At 48.8% G+C, this 16477-nt stretch overlaps 2 protein-coding genes across 2 annotated transcripts; one reads left to right on the plus strand and one right to left on the minus strand.

Moving 5' to 3' along the window:
* The first annotated feature begins 4904 nt into the window (after positions 1–4904).
* Positions 4905–13280, plus strand: Sting1 (stimulator of interferon response cGAMP interactor 1). The gene is made up of 8 exons (XM_057788292.1): positions 4905–5052; positions 5290–5381; positions 5936–6162; positions 6292–6475; positions 6718–6826; positions 9995–10233; positions 10843–11029; positions 11463–13280. Exons 3-8 carry the CDS (start codon positions 5936–5938, stop codon positions 11660–11662), a joined length of 1146 nt encoding a protein of 381 aa, XP_057644275.1. The 5' UTR covers positions 4905–5052; positions 5290–5381; the 3' UTR covers positions 11663–13280.
* An 869-nt stretch (positions 13281–14149) lies between these two features.
* Positions 14150–15979, minus strand: Smim33 (small integral membrane protein 33). Its single transcript, XM_057788296.1, has 2 exons — positions 15951–15979; positions 14150–14539 (listed from the first exon to the last, which is right to left on the minus strand). The coding sequence occupies exons 1-2, from the start codon at positions 15957–15959 to the stop codon at positions 14150–14152; spliced, it is 399 nt and encodes a 132-aa protein (XP_057644279.1). The 5' UTR covers positions 15960–15979.
* Positions 15980–16477: the final 498 nt, after the last annotated feature.

Raw genomic sequence — 16477 nt, forward strand, 5'->3', positions numbered from 1 at the left:
GCTATTTAATCATGCTTTGTAGACTAGTCTCACTGTCTTCCAGCCTCAGCCTCCTAAATACTGGGATTATGGCGTAATATCATCACATCTGGCGAAGGTCACACAGCCAGGAGACATAGAAGTTAGACTGGATTACAGATTCGATACGGTCACTGATATTAAAAGTTTTCCAATGTTGATATCCCGTGAGGATTAAGTGATGCTGAGATTGTGTGGGCCGGAGTGATACTGAGAGGTCAGAGGCCACTGGCCACAGTTACACTTTGTCAGGATGAAACTTCCTCTAAATGGGTGAATGAGGTTATTTCTCTCCAAAGAACATCACTTAGTGTCAGAGGAGACAGAACGGGCCTGGAGATAGAAATAAGAACTTGTTCAGACCAGCACTTCCGGGTGTCTGGACGGAAGCAGCAGCTCCAAGAACTGCCTGAGAGTAGCAGCCTGAGTGCCAGACAGCGACCTGAAGCTAGCTTCCCTCCGTGGCCTTCTCCTTGCTGATGAGATTGGTCAGTCTTGGACAGATCCAAGCTCCTTGCTTGTCTGCAAAGTCGGTCTGTCTGTATGTTGAGGACAGTCGCACGCAAGCCTTGCCACACGGTATCTCACAGGCCTGGCCTCAGGGTGCTAGTCAAATCTTCAGGCTTCTTATATTACTGATCAGGTTAGGAATTTGATTGTGTCCCCAAGGAGATGAGCTAAAGTCCTATCCTCTAGTATGTACGCCTGTGTCTGTTTTCGGTTGCTAAGGGCACAGTACAAACTGGGTAAGTTATAAAGAAAACAAGTTTATTTTCAATTTGTGGTTCTGGTCCAAGGTCAAAGGACCTCACTCAGTATTAACTTTCTTGCTGGCAAAATACCGCGGCAGGGCATTATGGGGCCAAAGATAGGCATATTTATTTATTCATTTTGTTTTGCGAGACAGGTTCTTCTTCAATCCAGGCTGTCCTAAACTCAGTAGATAGCCAAGGATAACCTTGAACTTCCTGCTTCCACTCTCTAAGTGCTAGAGATACTGGAGTATACCACGATACCTGGCGGAGACAAGAGATATATGTACTTCCACTGGTCCTTCTGTTCTTCTTATGAATCCACCAGTATTACATAATAGATGTTTCACCCTAATGACCTCCTCTATCCCTAATCACCCCTGAAATGCCTCATCTTTATACATCGTGGTTAGACTAAGTCCCCACCACTTAGTACCTTCACTGGGTGGTGGTGGCACACACCTTTAATCCCAGCACTTGGGAGGTAGAGGCAGGCGGATCTCTGTGAGTTTCAGGCCAGCCTGGTCTACAGAGAGGGTTCTAGGACAGCTAGGGTTAAACACAGAAACCCTGTCTGGAAAAACCAAAGGGGGAAAAAAGAAAGAATGAACGAATGAACAAAAGAAAGAAGGAAAGAAAGAATCAGCCTATTGGTGGACATTTTTTAGACGTCTCTGAATGTAACTGAGACAACGCTGGGTGGAGCCCTAATCAATCTGACCATGGAAGAAGAAACGCCAGGTGAAGACAGACGCCCAGAAGTACAGCACCTGAGGATGGAGGTGGACGCTCAGTTCCTGCCAACCAAGGGATGCTTAGGACTGCTGGCAGTAAAGGAAGCAAGGAGAGATGCTCCTTGAGTCCTCAGACATCTCGGTCCCCAACTTCTGGACACCAAGCTTCTGAGAGAATAGATTTATGGATTTTTTTATTTTTTTTTTTTTGAGACAGGGTTTTTCTGTAACAACTGTGGCTGTCCTGGAACTCCCTCTCTAGAACAGACTGGCCTCGAATTCACAGAAATCCTCCTGCCTTTGCCTCCTGAGTACTGGGATTAAAGGCATGTGCCACCATTGCCTGGTTTAATTTATGTTGCTCTAAGCCACCAAGTTTATGTCAGTTATTGCAGTCTTGGAGAGAGTATCTAGAGGCCTCTCCTGAAATGTTCTCAATATTTCCATCCTCCATTGGCCAAGATCTAGCTGACCCCAGGGCTAATAGTGCTCTTTTCAGAATGTTTTATACCTGCTGGCCCCATCGCTCCCATACCTCTTCCTAATTTGGCTTAAATGACACATTTGCAGGAAGGTCTGGACTTGGACATTTTGGTTGCCTACCAGAGCAGCAAACCGAATACATCTCTGGTAGTCCTCATCGTGTATGTAGTTAAGTACTTACTTGAATAGTTATCCCCATTTGCCCTGCTCAGTGTTGGTGCCAGTTCAAGTCCTGGCCTGACAGATCCGCCAGCAGACGTGCTCATGCATAGCGTAGTCTCTAGGAGGATGCACTGGATAAAGGACGTGCAGCACTGGCGTGGTGTCCATATCTGCAATCCCCACACTTGGGAGGTAGAGGCAGGAGGATCAGGAGCTCAAGGTCATCCTCAGCTACACAGGGAGACTGAAGACCCCCTGGGCTAAATGAGATCCTGTGCAGGATGTTTAAAGGCCCAGGCAGTGGCCACGTCCCTCAGCAACTTTCTCTCCCACCCCATATGACCTTTCGCTAATCAGTCCAAGTTAGCTTGTAGATCACAGTGCATTCAGCAGGCGCTGCTGGCTTCCTTGCTTCCTTGGTGTACTGGGTGTTTGCTTTTGTTTTTTGTTGTTTTTCGAGACAGGGTGTCTCTGTGGCTTTGAAGCCTGTGCTGGAACTAGCTCTTGTAGACCAGGCTGGCCTTGAACTCACAGAGATCGGCCTGCCTCTGTCTCCCCAGTGCTGGGATTAAAGGTGTGCATCACCACCGCCAGGCCACTGAGTGGTTTTGTGTGTCAACTTGATACAAGCTAGAGTCATCAGAGGAAGGACCTTGAGCTGAGGAAATGCCTCCATGAGATCCAACTATAAGGCATTTTCTCATTTAGTGATCATTGGGGAAGGGACCAGTCCATGGTGGTTGGTGCCATCCCTGGGCTGCTGGTCCTGCGTTCTGTAAGAAAGCAGGCTGAGCAAGCCATGGGAAGCAAACCTGTAAGTGGCCCCTCCATGGCCTCTGCATCAGCCCCTGCTTCTTGGCCATGGTGTTTTGTCACAGCTATAAAAACTTGAACTAAGACTCTCCGTCTCCTTCATTCCCTGCCCCTGACTTGCAGGCACATCCAATTGTTCCTGAGGAACCTGTATCAGCACCTTCTGTAGCAGGCATCCATTCCATTGCCCAGAGTAGCAGATGAATAAAGGGGAGGGACCAAGTAGAAGACAGGCCCAGACAGAGGCAATGCCAAAAAGTTTGCTTCTAACTGGATATTAAACAACAAACAGGCATATCTATATATTTACTTACTTACTTATTTAATGTGTATGATATTTTGCCTGCATGTACTGCTTTCATGATTCATGCTAGAAGAGACCAGAAGAGGCATCAAATCCCTGAAAATGGAATTAGATATGGTTGTGAACCACGATATAGATACTGAAACCTAACTTAGTTCTTCTGGAAATGAAACTAGGACTATTTTTTTTTTTTTTAGACGGGGATTCTTTTCTGGAACTAGTTTTTTTGTTTTGTTTTGTTTTGTCTTGTTTTGTTTTTGTTTTTCGAGACAGGGTTTCTCTGTGGTTTTGGAGCCTGTCTGGAACTAGCTCTTGTAGACCAGGCTGGTCTCGAACTCACAGAGATCCACCTGCCTCTGTCTCCCAAGTGCTGGGATTAAAGGCGTGTGCCACCACCGCCCGACCTGGAACTAGTTCTATAGACCAGACTGCTGGCCCCAAACTCACAGAGATCCACCTGCCTCTGCCTCCTGAGTGCTGGAATTAAAGGCATGTACCACCACTGCTCAGCTACAGCCAAGACTGTTAATCTCTGAGCCATCTCTCTGGCCCTTTCTTGACGAATACTTTGTTATTATTGCTCACTATGTAGACCAGGCTTTCCTGAAACTCCCCATCTCAGGTCCTGGTGCTGGGATTACAGTCGTGCACCCCGGGTGCTGGGATTACATCATGCCCACCCTTCTGTGCTACTGTATACAGTATATATCATACACATAATTTTTTCTTCCATGTAGTGATTAAAGGGAAAACAGAATAAAAATCACCTAGATTCCTACTGCAAGGAATGATCATATGTCTCCTGTTTTCATCTACCCTTATAACCCTTTATGTGAGCCAGCTGTGGGAAGGGAAAGTGTGGTTAGGAAGTTCCCTGCAGTTTAAGGAACTTGTTTTAAAAAACTCAGAGACTTTCCAGGAAGCCAAAATGTTCCTGGGAGGCAAGGGGAATCTTTGAAAGTCTGTCTTTTTCTGTGTCTGCTTGTGATGCGGGGTGGAGTTCAGGAGCGGACTTTCTTCCTGCCCCGGGGCGGCAGCAACCAGATTCTCCCTGTGCCAGGGAAACCACAGGAGCCACCATCCCAGCATTTCCCATCTGCTTCTAAAACAAGGCACAGAGCCAACAGCTTCCGAGCAACTCACGGGCTTCAAGGTCTCACTCACTTTGGTAAAGTTAGTGTACCTCTTTGAATTCAGATCACCCTCACGTACTAGAAGGATACCAAGCTGGCCCAATGGCTTGCAGGGAAGAGGGGCTTACTGCTAAGCCTAAGGTTGTGCTGGATCCCTGGTATGCACATGGTTAAAGGAGAGAACAAATAATTTATTTTAGTACCCCAACAATAAATAAATAGCTATACTTGTAAAAACAAACAAAAAACAAGGAGAGAATTAGAGCCACCTGCCCAGGGAGTCTGGGGGGACTGAGCAAAACGGGATTCAGGATTTAGAGTTCAGATATCTGCACAGCCTGCCATTCTGAGCTAAGTTATAGGCGTGGTCCTTTCCCTGAACACCCCTCCTCTTCCAGGCTTCTTCCACCAAACTCTGCTCAGAGTGGTTTCAGGAAGTAGCATGTGCTGTTTACCCTATTGTCTCAACCTCTCCGGCCCCAGTCCTCCCCTCCGGTGTCCCAGGCTTTAGCAGTAGAGGCTTTATGAGCATCTGGAAATCCTGTGGTGCTGGTCACTGTTGGTCCTTGTGTGGAGTCCTGCAAGGTGTCCCCTGGAGTGTGTCACATCCTGGGAGCTTGAAAGGAACCCGGAGTGCAGGGCTGAGGCTGCTGGTAAGTGGCTTTCTGAACACCCTATGTTTGGGCTTTGGAAAGGGCCGTGGAGAGGATATTTCAAGCCTCACTCCCTTTCCTCAGACTGGTTTATCCAGGCTGGCAGGGGTGGGGGTGGGGGGTGCTTTGGCAGGAAATACACTTCTCCCCAGAGTACCCAAAACTGTCACCTGATAAGGGGCCAGTGCTGCAGTTGTATTGAGGAAGCTGCAGTTGTTTTTAATATCTCATTTTCAGTCTACACTTCAGGAGGCCACTTGCCGATAGCTACTGTATGTCTCTTGCCTGCCTCTCCTGCTCCAGGAACACCTCACTCTAGGAGGCCGAAGGTAGGATTAGAAATGGCACAGTACTGTTCTGGCATCCCATGGCTGGAGCAACCCTGGGTGGGTGGTTCACATGGGCCACTTTAAGATCGAGGTCTTGGGTGGTTCCTTTCTTTCTTATCACACCAGTGGGCCCGGTAAGGCACGCATGCATGGGTTCTGTTTACAGTATACCTCTCTTAGACAGGTTCTGTGGAATGCTATAAGCCCAGGACATCTCCTAGAGGGGTCTCCAAGAGCAGCCTATAGGAATGTCAGGCAACAAGGGATGGGAGTCCCAGGGAGGTGACCAGTCAGGACCTTAGTCTGTGAAGGGCAGGAGGGGACCAGAAACATAGCTGTGGATTTCATTTATTTATTTATTTATTTATTTATTTATTTATTTACTGAGACAAGGTTTCTCTGTAGCTTTGGTGCCTGTCCTGCAACTAGCTCTCTTGTAGACCAGGCTGGCCTCGAACTCACAGAGATCCACCTGCCTCTGCCTCCTGAGTGCTGGCATTAAAGGTGTGGGCTACCACCGCCCCGCTCAGCTGTGGATGTCTTAATGCCCGCAGATGCCATATTCCAGTCTGCATCCATCCATTCCACGTCCCAGAGGTAACCGGTCTAAGCAGGCAGCCTTGGTCTTGCTGGTAGCCAGCCTGGTGATCCTTTGGGGGCTCGGTGACTCACCGAATCACATTCTCCAGTACCTGGTACTCCACCTGGCCTCCCTGCAGCTTGGACGACTGTTGAAAGAGGCCTGCTGTCTGACTGAAGAGCTGCGCCATGTCCACTCCAGGTGACCCTCCGCAGTCCCCACAGAGACTGGGTACCTGACAAGTGTCACACCCTTCACTCCTAACCTTGGCCTTCCCTGAACCTCACTGGCTGAGCTGGGCTGGGGTCTGAGGCTGGGCTGCTCCCGCAGGTATCAGAGCAACTACTGGAAGGCTGTGCACTCTTGTCTGGGCTGCCCCATCCGCCGTACGGCCCTGCTGCTGCTGTCCTTCTATTTCTACTGCCTCCTCCCAAATACTGCTGGCCTGAGTCACAGTCGGATGCTCGCTTTCCTGGCCCTCTCACAGTCCATCAGCATCCTTCTGGGCCTCCAGGTAGGGAGGGCATGGAAGATGTGGGTGATGGGGGTAGATGGGACTGTGACTAACGTTGACCCTTCTGAGCTCAGCCCTGGGGCAGAGACTAGTTTAACGCTGAAGAGCCGGGTGTAGAGCTAGGAGGCTTGGGATCATGGGTTTAATAGCAGCAGTGAGATTGGGAAAGCTTCCTGCAAGAGAAGGGCTCTGGCTGTCCTGTCCCTCTTTGAAGTCCCTCAGATCCCTCCTACTGTCTACAGAGCCTCGCCCCAGCGGAAATTTCTGCCATCTGTGAAAAAAGAAACTTCAATGTTGCCCATGGGCTGGCCTGGTCATACTACATTGGGTACCTGCGGCTCATCTTGCCAGGTAGGCACCCTGCATCTTCATTCTTAGACAAGATACACGGAGTTTGCTATGCTTTTTGAAGGATTTCCATGTCTACCAAATAATTAAATTATTCCATATGAAGGCTGTTAAAAGTTTTAGTGTGATCTTTGAGACAAATGTTTTAAAGTCTTGGGTGCTTTAAAACACCCTATGTACTGAGCTGGATGGTGGCAGCACACGCTTTTATTCCTAACACTTGGGAGGCAGAGGCAATCTCTGTGAGTTCAAGGCCAGCCTGACCTACAAAAGGACTTCCAGGACAGCCAGGACTGTTACATAGAGAAACCTTGTCTCAAAAAAACAAAAAAGCAAAAGCAAAAACAAAATAAAAAACAAAAACAAAAACCCACAACCAAACAGAAATTTGAGGATGACCTTGAATTTCTGATTGTCCTGCACCTATATCCAAACCCTGGGATTACAGGTGTGAGCCACTATACTTGGCTTGTTATTACTGTTGTTTTGTAATTAATTTGTTGTCTTGAGGATTGAATATGGGGCTTTACACATGCCTAGTAAGCAGTCCACCATGTGTTGTGGGATATGTATTCACCATGTGAAGCTATATTGCTGTGGTTGGTGTAATAAAAAGCTGAACAGCCAATACCTAGGCAGGAGATGTTTGGATACTGTGCGAGAGAACCTTGATGGGTTCAAGGAGTCCCACGGCAGATGAGAGCCCAAGGCGGGTGAGAGACAGGCATGCCATGGAAGCAATGCTCATGTGGAGAGGTTTTGTTGAGAGAAAGGGAATGGAAAAGGGGGAGGGGAAGGGGAGACCAGCTCTGGGGATAGGAGCTATGGAAGAAAAGAGAGAGGCAGAAAGAGAGACAAAGAGACAGGCAGGGAGAGACAGAGACAGAAATAGGCGGTGCAAAGACCTGCCTGCCTTTTCAGAGGAGCAGCAGGAAAGAGACCGAGACTGGGTGGAGCACACGTGCACAGATTATTATGTAGTGACGTACAGACTGCATAGTGACGTAGCAGGCATAGTGCCCTGGGCTGGCCGGGATACTACCCGAGTACATCCTGCTAGGTGACAGGGGGCAGACCAGCATCACACTTGAATCCTAACAGGAGAGATGGGCAGGACTTGGGGGCAGAGATAGACTGTCTTACTTCTGGCCATGTGGTAGAATGTAGATTAATATAAATGGGTTAATTTAAGTTATAAGAGATGGTTGGGGATGACAAGCCTAAGCTAAAGGCCGAACTTCCATAATTAATAAGTCTCTGTGTCATTTTTTTGGTGAGCTGGCATCCCAAAGAAAACTCCAACTATACCTCTGAGCTACATCACCATCCCAAGGGTATCCTTATGCCTGGTTTACAGTAAAGATTGTGATAAAAGATAATCAGGGCTTTGCCCAAGATCATCTAAAGTTTCTTGCTTTCTTCTTCTCCCCTTAAGATATTTTATTTAGGGCTGGAGAGTTGGCTCAGAGGTTAAGAGCACTGACTGTTCTTCCAAAGGTCCTGAGTTCAATTCCCAGCATCCACATGGTGGCTCACAACCATCTGTGATGAGATCTGGTGCCCTCTTCTGGCCTGTGGGTACACATGCAGGCAGAATACTATATATAATAAATAAATAAATCTTTAAAAATATATTTTATTTATGCGGGTGTGTGCTCAGAGGTCAGAGAACACGGTCTTGAGGCAGAGGCAGGGTCTGTCTTGTTTCTACTGCCGCACAGTCTTGTCATGGCCTCCAATTTCTCGATTGCAGTGCTGGGATTACAGACAGACATTCTGGCCTTTTACATGGTTCTGGGGATCAAATTCACTGTGTCAGCCTTTGCAGCATTACCTGCTGAGCCATTTCCCCAGTCTTTTAAAAAAAGATTTAGTTAGTTAGTTAGTTAGTTAGTTAGTTAGTTAGTTAGTTACTTTCCAGACAGGGTTTCTCTATGTAGCCTTGGATGTCCTGGAACTCACTTTGTAGACCAAGCTGGGCTCAAACTCAAAGATCCCCCTGCCTCTGCCTCCCAAGTCCTAGGGTTTAAGGCATGCACCACCACCACCACCCAACAAATATTTATTTGTAACTTACATCTGTGAAGGTGTGCCTGCATGAATTATGTGTGCTATGTGCTTGCAGATACACTGTGTAGCCAGGCAGTCCTTAGACTGGCAATTCTCCTCCTGCCTTAGTCTTCTAAAAGCTAGGACTACAGGTGTGTGCCACTACAGACGACTTTCTTTGCATGATTCCCTTCTCCTTTCTTCCTTTGTCTTTTGAAACAGAAATTCGCTACATAACCCTGGCTAGCCTGGAACCCATATGTAGGACAGGCGGGCCTTGAACTTGTCTTCCTTTTGACTCTTAACTGAGATTACAGACATGTGCCATCATACTTGGCTTTCCTTTTGTTTTTCTTTTTCTTTCTTTCTTTTTTTTGGGGTGTGTGTGTGTGTTCCAATACAGGTTTTTCTGTGTCACAGTCCTAGCTGTCCTGGAACTAGCTCTTGTAGACCAGGCTGGCCTCAAACTCACAGAGATCCACCTGCCTCTGCCTCCCAAGTGCCGGGATTAAAGGTGTGCACCACCACCACCTGGCACTTTTTTTTAATATTTATTTATTATGTATACAATATTCTGTCTCTGTGTATGACTACAGGTCAGAAGAGGGCATCAGATCCCATTACAGATGCTTGTGAGCCACCATGTGGTTGCTGGGAATTGAACTCAGGACCTTTGGAAGAGGAGGCAATGCTCTTAACCTCTGAGCCATCTCTCCAGCCCCCCACCTGGCACTTTTGTGTTTTTTAAAATTTACTTGTGTAGGTATTTTGCTGCATGTATGTCAGTGTACCATGTAAGTGCCTGGTGCCTGAAGGGGCCAGAAAAGGGCACTGGATCCCCTGGAACTGGAGAGACAGATGGTTAAACAGCCATGAGCTCAGCCCCTTTGGAAGCACAGCAAGTACGGGTTAACTGCTGAGCTAACCATCCAGCCCCATGAAAAATATTTATAACATGCTAGATCCCCTCATGTTCCTTTTCTCTTTAAGCTCATATACTATATGGGATGATTATCATTCATATTTCATTTTAATATTGTTTTTTTAAAAATTTATATATTTAATTAAAAGTTTTCCTTTATTAAAGCTAATGAGTTGATTTCTTGGGCTTCCTTACTGCAGGGCTCCAGGCCAGGATCCAAATGTTCAATCAGCAACACAACAACATGCTACGGGGGGCAGGGAGTCGAAGGCTGTATATTCTCTTCCCATTGGACTGTGGGGTGCCCGATGACCTGAGTGTGGCTGACCCCAATATTCGCTTCCAAGATAAACTGCCCCAGCAAAGCATAGACCGTGCTGGCATCAAGAATCGGATTTATTCCAACAGTGTCTATGAGCTTCTAGAGAATGGGCAGCCAGTAAGTATACAGAACTGGGCTTGGGGAAAAGGCTCATCTCCCTAGGATCCTGGATCCTTAGTCACACACTGGAAAGAACTCATTACTCTTTTTTGAGCCTGGCTGCACAGCTGGTCCCAGGACAAGGCGAGATTCAGTTACGAACTACACTGAGAAGTAACATTCACGGAGCATTTACTGTATACCAGAAGCTAGTGTATTGCACCGATGGCCACCTCTAAACCACCAACCTGTGGGGCTGGGACTGGTGTGATCGCTACTTCTACAGGGAGGAAAGTGAGGCGCAGGGATACAGTAGTGAAGGTTGTGAGAGCATTGGAAAACTGGGTGTGGGTGTGGGGAAGCAAACCCCCAGAACACTCCCCCAGACTCCATTTTCAGCCAGGATACCATGCTCTAGGATCATGGGGGAGGATCTGTGAAGGGTATGTGAAAGGTGTTTAGGGCAGCCCAGGCCTTAAGCTAGGAAGGGGGCATCAGAGGCCCTAGTAGGGCAATCATGTCCTGGGACTCTTGTTCTGCAGACTGAGGGAGTAGGGCCATAGCCATAGGTCCACAATTCATCTGTCAGGGTCCTGGCTCATCTAATCTTGTTCTCACCTCCTCCAGGCAGGCGCCTGTATCCTGGAGTACGCCACTCCCTTGCAGACCTTGTTTGCCATGTCACAGGACGGGAAAGCTGGCTTTAGTCGGGAAGATCGGCTTGAGCAGGCCAAACTCTTCTGCCGGATACTTGAAGACATCCTGGCTGATGTCCCTGAATCTAAAAACAACTGCCGCCTCATTGTCTACAAAGGTGAGACACTGTCAGGGTTGGAGGGCAGAAATCAGGAACCCCAGTATCTCACAGAGGGCCAGAGAACAAGGAGGCAGAGTTTTCTGGGCTTTGCCATGTGATTAAAGGGGTCAAAGGGGTCATGTCATGCCCTTGCCACCTTTGGTAGATGTCTTCTCGCCATCTGAATGTGGCCAGCCTTGACGCTGTGGCCTTTAGGCAGGTCTTTGCCTTTTCTGAGCATCATCTCTAGAAGCAGGAGGGTGGGCTTCCATGACCTGACAACTACTTCTAGCTGAGCTCCCCCCACCCCCCCCAGAGGCTGTGGGGTAGATGGGTAGAGGGAAGGGGGCTGAGGCTGAAAGCTTGCCCCAGCGGTCCCTAAGGGTGCATGCATCCTTGTTGGCAGTGTGTAAGGTCCTCACCTAACCCCCACTCTACATCCCTGTTCCAGAGCCTCAGGAGGGAGACAGCTTCTCCCTGTCTCAGGAGGTTCTCCGGCACATTTGTCAGGAAGAGCGGGAGGAAGTGACCATGAATGACCTCCAGACCTCAGTGGTGTCCCATTCTCACTCCTCTGTGCTGTCCCAAGAGCCGAGACTCCTCATCAGTGACATGGAGCAGCCGCTCCCACTCCGCACAGACCTCTTCTGAGGCAAGGGGCAGCCTTGCCTGAGCTGCTGGTGATCCTTCAGCATCCTAACTGGGGTTCCCCTCAGTGACTGACTGAGGGGGTGACTCACAGAGATCTCACATCTCCTGACGACTCCCACATTCCTGGGTGAGCCATTGTATGTCTCTGAGCCTCAGCCTACTCCCCTATGGAATGGGATCATAGGGTTCTTGTGAGGACTAACCATGTAGAAACTTGGTGTCAATTGCCAGGTAAAACTAAGATATAGGTCAAGTATTTGCTACCATGGATGCTCCAGCATTCTCTGGTCCTTGTCATCCTGTCTGGATGGGACCAGCAGACCAGCTTCTGGTCATGTGTGTTCAATGGGAGCTTCAGCAGATGAATGGAGGGAGGGAGGAAGGCACATTAGGAACATGCGTTCTGTTAGCTGTATGTAGTCACAGTGAGTTGTCCTGCCAGGCCACCTTTTCAGTAAACATATCTATTCTCATGGTTTTAGAGGAGCCTCTTCCCCTTGCCCCTAGCACTAGTATTTGTGTGACACTGAAGAACTTACTCTCTGTGGTCTCTTTACATCATGTCCCTTGTGCATGGTCCTCTTAAAGACACTGCTCAGATTACACCATCTTCCTGCGGCTAGGCTGTGATGGCTATATGGACCTGGCATGCATCATCCCTGTCGTCCGTGTCTGGCTGCATATACAACACACTTCCTGCACTCCTCCTCATCCTGCTACAGGGGAGCAGGAGATAGTTGTCATTTCAACCCAGATGGAGCCCTCCAGGCACACGAGGGCACACCCCACCTTTGCTTTCAGTGTCTTACCCGTTCCACCCAGGCTTTACGTGAGGCCTCCCTCCACGTTCGTTTCCTTCACCCGGGCTCAGGGTGCCACTTTATATTTCTTTCTCTTTGTTTTATGTGTATGTGTTTTCTCCAAAACCAAGAATCAGAGTTGTGGGCTTGTTCACACAGGCAAACCCTCTACCACTGAGTTATGCCCTCAGCCCTCATATATTTCTGAAATGTCACTTTGGAGAAGTCATACATATGCACGCACACACACACACACACACACACACACACACACGTCAGAGGAAACCAGTCACTCTAGGGATAGCAGAGCCAGGGGAATCCACTGGGGGGTAATCCCTTCTCTTCCTGACCGTCACAGTCATCTTGCCCCCAACACTGCAGAGCCTGTATCATAGCCAATGTTCCTTCTCCAGAAACCAGCCCAGAATCAAGGGCCTCCCCAGCTTGACTGTGTTCAATTTACCAGTCCCCAGGATGGTTTCTTGAGCTGGTAAAGCTCAAGTTCAAATCCTGACATCATTGCTTGGTACCTGTGTGTTCACCATGGTGGGTTTTTTTAAGACAGAGTTTCTCTGTGTAGCCCAGGCTGGCCTTGAACTCACTGTATATGATCAATTGGTCTTGAATTCAGAGATGCATCTGCCTCTGACTCCTGAGTACTGGGATTAAAGGCATGCACCACCACAACTAACCCCTCTCCCTTTTCTTAATAAACAGGGTGTCATGTAGTCTAGGCTGGCCCTCAAACTTGCTGTGCCATTGAGAATGATCCTAAACTTCTAATCCTCCTGTCTCCATCTCTCAAGTACGAGGATTAAAAGACTATACCACCACGCCCAGTTTATATGGTTTATGTCTGCATGTTTCTGACTGCATATGAGTGAGGTGTAGAGGTACCAGAGAAAGGGGCACCTTTCCAGAGAGCCACCAGGAGGCCCGACTTGGTTTTCCTGACCCCAGTCTATATTTTCCTGACTACTTCCCTGCAGGGATAGACCTAAACAAGTTCCACAGAGTTCCTCTTCTTTTCCTGGTTTCCTGCTAGCTGGAATTTTCTGGATCCGGAAGTGATTTGCAATACATCTTAGGCTTATTCCAACAGGCCCACACTCATTCAAAAAGTAAGAGGTAATAAGAGCCCCTAAATTCCCCCATCACATCCTAGGATGGCAAGGCAGATTTGGGGGACAAACCAAGGCCAATCTTGGAACTCTAAGTGGGGATTAAGGATTCCAGGGGCTTTGGGTGTCATCCACAAGCCTCCTTTCCTGGCACCCAGTGTCTCAGAGAAGACACTGCACAGTTCTCGCCTGAATTCTCCTTGGATCAGCAGTGTGTAGAGACAGGGCCTTCTCCGTAGACCTGATATTCCTGCTCAGGGATGGAACCTTCTCTTTATTCCAAAAGGGATGGAGATCAGAGGTATGGGGAGGGAACGGGAACTCCGAGGAGGCTCTGGAGAGCCCTGAGGGGAACCTTGTAAGGGTGATCTTGGCGCCATGTCTGTGGGCGGGGCCTCAGGTGGCTTTTATTTCTCTTGTCGCCATGGAGCTTTCTCGTTAAATATCTGAGTGCTGCTCTAGCCGGGTCCAGAGGACTGTCTGTAGCTCCAGCACCCAGGTTCCAATTCACTTTTCAGTCCAGTTTCTTGTTCTGAGACGAGTCAGGCCAACTCCAAATCACCCTCCTACAGATATGTGACTTCATCAATGCTGGGCCTGTGTCCATCTAGGGCAGAGCCAGAGTGAGGGATAGGAAGTCCCGGCTGGGTTTCTCTGTGATTGTCCTGTAGGTCCAGTAGCCGCCAGTGGATGAGGTAAATGCCATTCTCTGGCTTTAGAGCTGGTGGCTCTGTGAGGAGAGTGGCATGGCCCTGGTGCAATGTGGGCCCAAAGTGAACTGCCAACACAATGCAGATCGCTAAGAGGACGAAGGCAGCGATGATTGCAGCGACAAGGGGCAGCCCATCCCCTCGCGGTGCTTCCCAGACCTCACCTAGCATCTCTGGGAGCTGCCTTTGAGGCTCCTGTTCCTGTGACCCATTCACAGGTGGAGAAGGATGAGGATAGTAGCCATCCTGGGGGAAGAGGGGAGATGACAGAGGTTGATGTGGGTATGAACATACGGAAAAAGTAAAAGGAGAGGAGGGATCTGAGAAACAGAAAACAGCGATAGATGCGTGTGTGTGTGTGTGTGTGTGAAATCACACACACTCATAAGAACAATAAACTGGGGGCTGGAGAGATGGCTCAATGGTTAAGAACACTGATTGTTCTTCCAGAGTACCTGGGTTCAATCCCCAGCATCCACATGGCAGCTCACAACTGTCTGTAACTTCAGTTCCCGGGGACCCAACACCCATGGCAAAACACCTATGTGCACAAAGTAAAATTAAATAAATAAAAAAAGAACAATAAACTGAAAGACAAAGACCTGGGGAGCTACAGGAGTGAGGGCAGGAGGCAGAGAAACAGACAGTAACAGAAAAACAGCCATCCCTGAAAGATTGTGTAAAGTCACTCGGGAAAGGTGGAGGGAGAGGCTTTATTATAGTCTGGCATCGTAAATACAGTTTTTCTCCAAAGTTTCCCATCACCGCTTCCTCTTCCCAGGTCTCCAGCAAGAATCACAAGTACATCCTGGGTTGTGCTCGAAATATGAGTACTCTTTGGGCCGCTGCCCCACATCCTGGGCAGTGGGCAGTGAGCAGCAGCTGCCTTGAGATGTTCTGGAGAAAGGGAGTTGTCCAGTCTCAGGGGCTCTCCTGTTCTAAGTCACTGAGGAGCAGAAAGGCGCTACCCTGGGCAGGGATAGGAGGAGGGGACATGAACCCCAGAAACTTGGTCTGAGGTAGGATGTGTGCCCATACTTACATCCCATATGTATGTTCCCTTCCCCCTAGGGTTTGGGGCCAAGTTCAAGGGGCCGAGATAGGACTAGAGTCTGGTGTAGATTCCTGGCTATGCCCAGGATGGGTTGACATCCTGCACCAGTCATCTACCCTTGCCAGGATCTCTGGGTTTTTCTATCATTATGTCTCCTTGCTGAGGACATAACCCATGTCACTAGTGTGCCCCAACACTGCTGGATGTTGAGTGGGGACAGGGGATCTCAGTAAAGGATGGGAAGTCCAGAGTTAGTGAGGTCGCCTCCCCCTCCAGTCCAGTCGTCATTCTACTGTACACTGGGAATTGGGGGTCTCTCTAACTCTGAGTCTTCAGCCTGGTCCACTCTCTGGACAGTTGGAGCTATGAGATCAGACAAAACTATTTCCTTTAGTCCCTCAGTCACAATGTCCCTAAATTCCAACTCAATACTGCTGTCCATGCAGAGCTGAGTGGGGGCCTGGGGGGTTGTTATGGACCTCCCCACAGGGGCACAAAAACAACCCCAGGTGTAGAAAGGGAGAAGGAAGCTTAGGTTGGGAAAGGTGTGGGGCCCCATAGGGAATCAGGCCAGGTGGGCAGGAAGGGGCGAGCAGAGTCTACCTGGTGCATTGTCCGGGGCTGGAGCAGAGTTCCCTTGGGACTGGATACCAGCTGGGCAAAGGAAGAGAGCTCACTGCCTAGCTCAGCCCCTACCCGGAGCTGCCACGTCCGCCGTGCTCTAGACACACACCCTCTGCACACACCCTCTGCACACACCCTCACTATTCTTTCCCGCGCCTGCACTTACAGGAATGTCTAGGCTTCCCAGGGCCAGTCTTCAACTCTGAGAGTACCTTGATCTTCCTCCTAGCCACTTCCTTGAATGCCTCCTGCATGCCCTGCCCACTTCTCCTCCTGCAGATTCTAGTTACTCCCTCCCTAGGACCTGCCCATGCTCCTGCTCTCATTTCCTGAAGCCAAGGCCCTCTGCTCTTTCCTTGTTATATGTAAAACATCAAGCACTCTGATGGCACATCCTACATAATATCCTGGATATTAACAGCTCTGTCTCTCCATGTTTTGCTTTACCACATTTATTTCTTTTTGTTTTTTTTTGTTTTTGTTTTTTCGAGACAGGGTTTCTCTGT

The sequence above is a fragment of the Chionomys nivalis genome, chromosome 14 (genome assembly GCF_950005125.1).
Source record: "Chionomys nivalis chromosome 14, mChiNiv1.1, whole genome shotgun sequence".
In the NCBI taxonomy this organism is placed as follows: domain Eukaryota; kingdom Metazoa; phylum Chordata; class Mammalia; order Rodentia; family Cricetidae; genus Chionomys; species Chionomys nivalis.

What these genes read in the sequence shown, in the direction of transcription:
- Sting1 (XM_057788292.1), top strand. Translation starts at nt 5,936, where the DNA reads ATGCCATATTCCAGTCTGCATCCATCCATTCCACGTCCCAGAGGTAAC. An exon ending in CTGCGCCATGTCCACTCCAG is followed by an intron (nt 6,163 to 6,291) that starts GTGACCCTCCGC and finishes CTGCTCCCGCAG; the next exon opens with GTATCAGAGCAACTACTGGA. An exon ending in CCTGCGGCTCATCTTGCCAG is followed by an intron (nt 6,827 to 9,994) that starts GTAGGCACCCTG and finishes TCCTTACTGCAG; the next exon opens with GGCTCCAGGCCAGGATCCAA.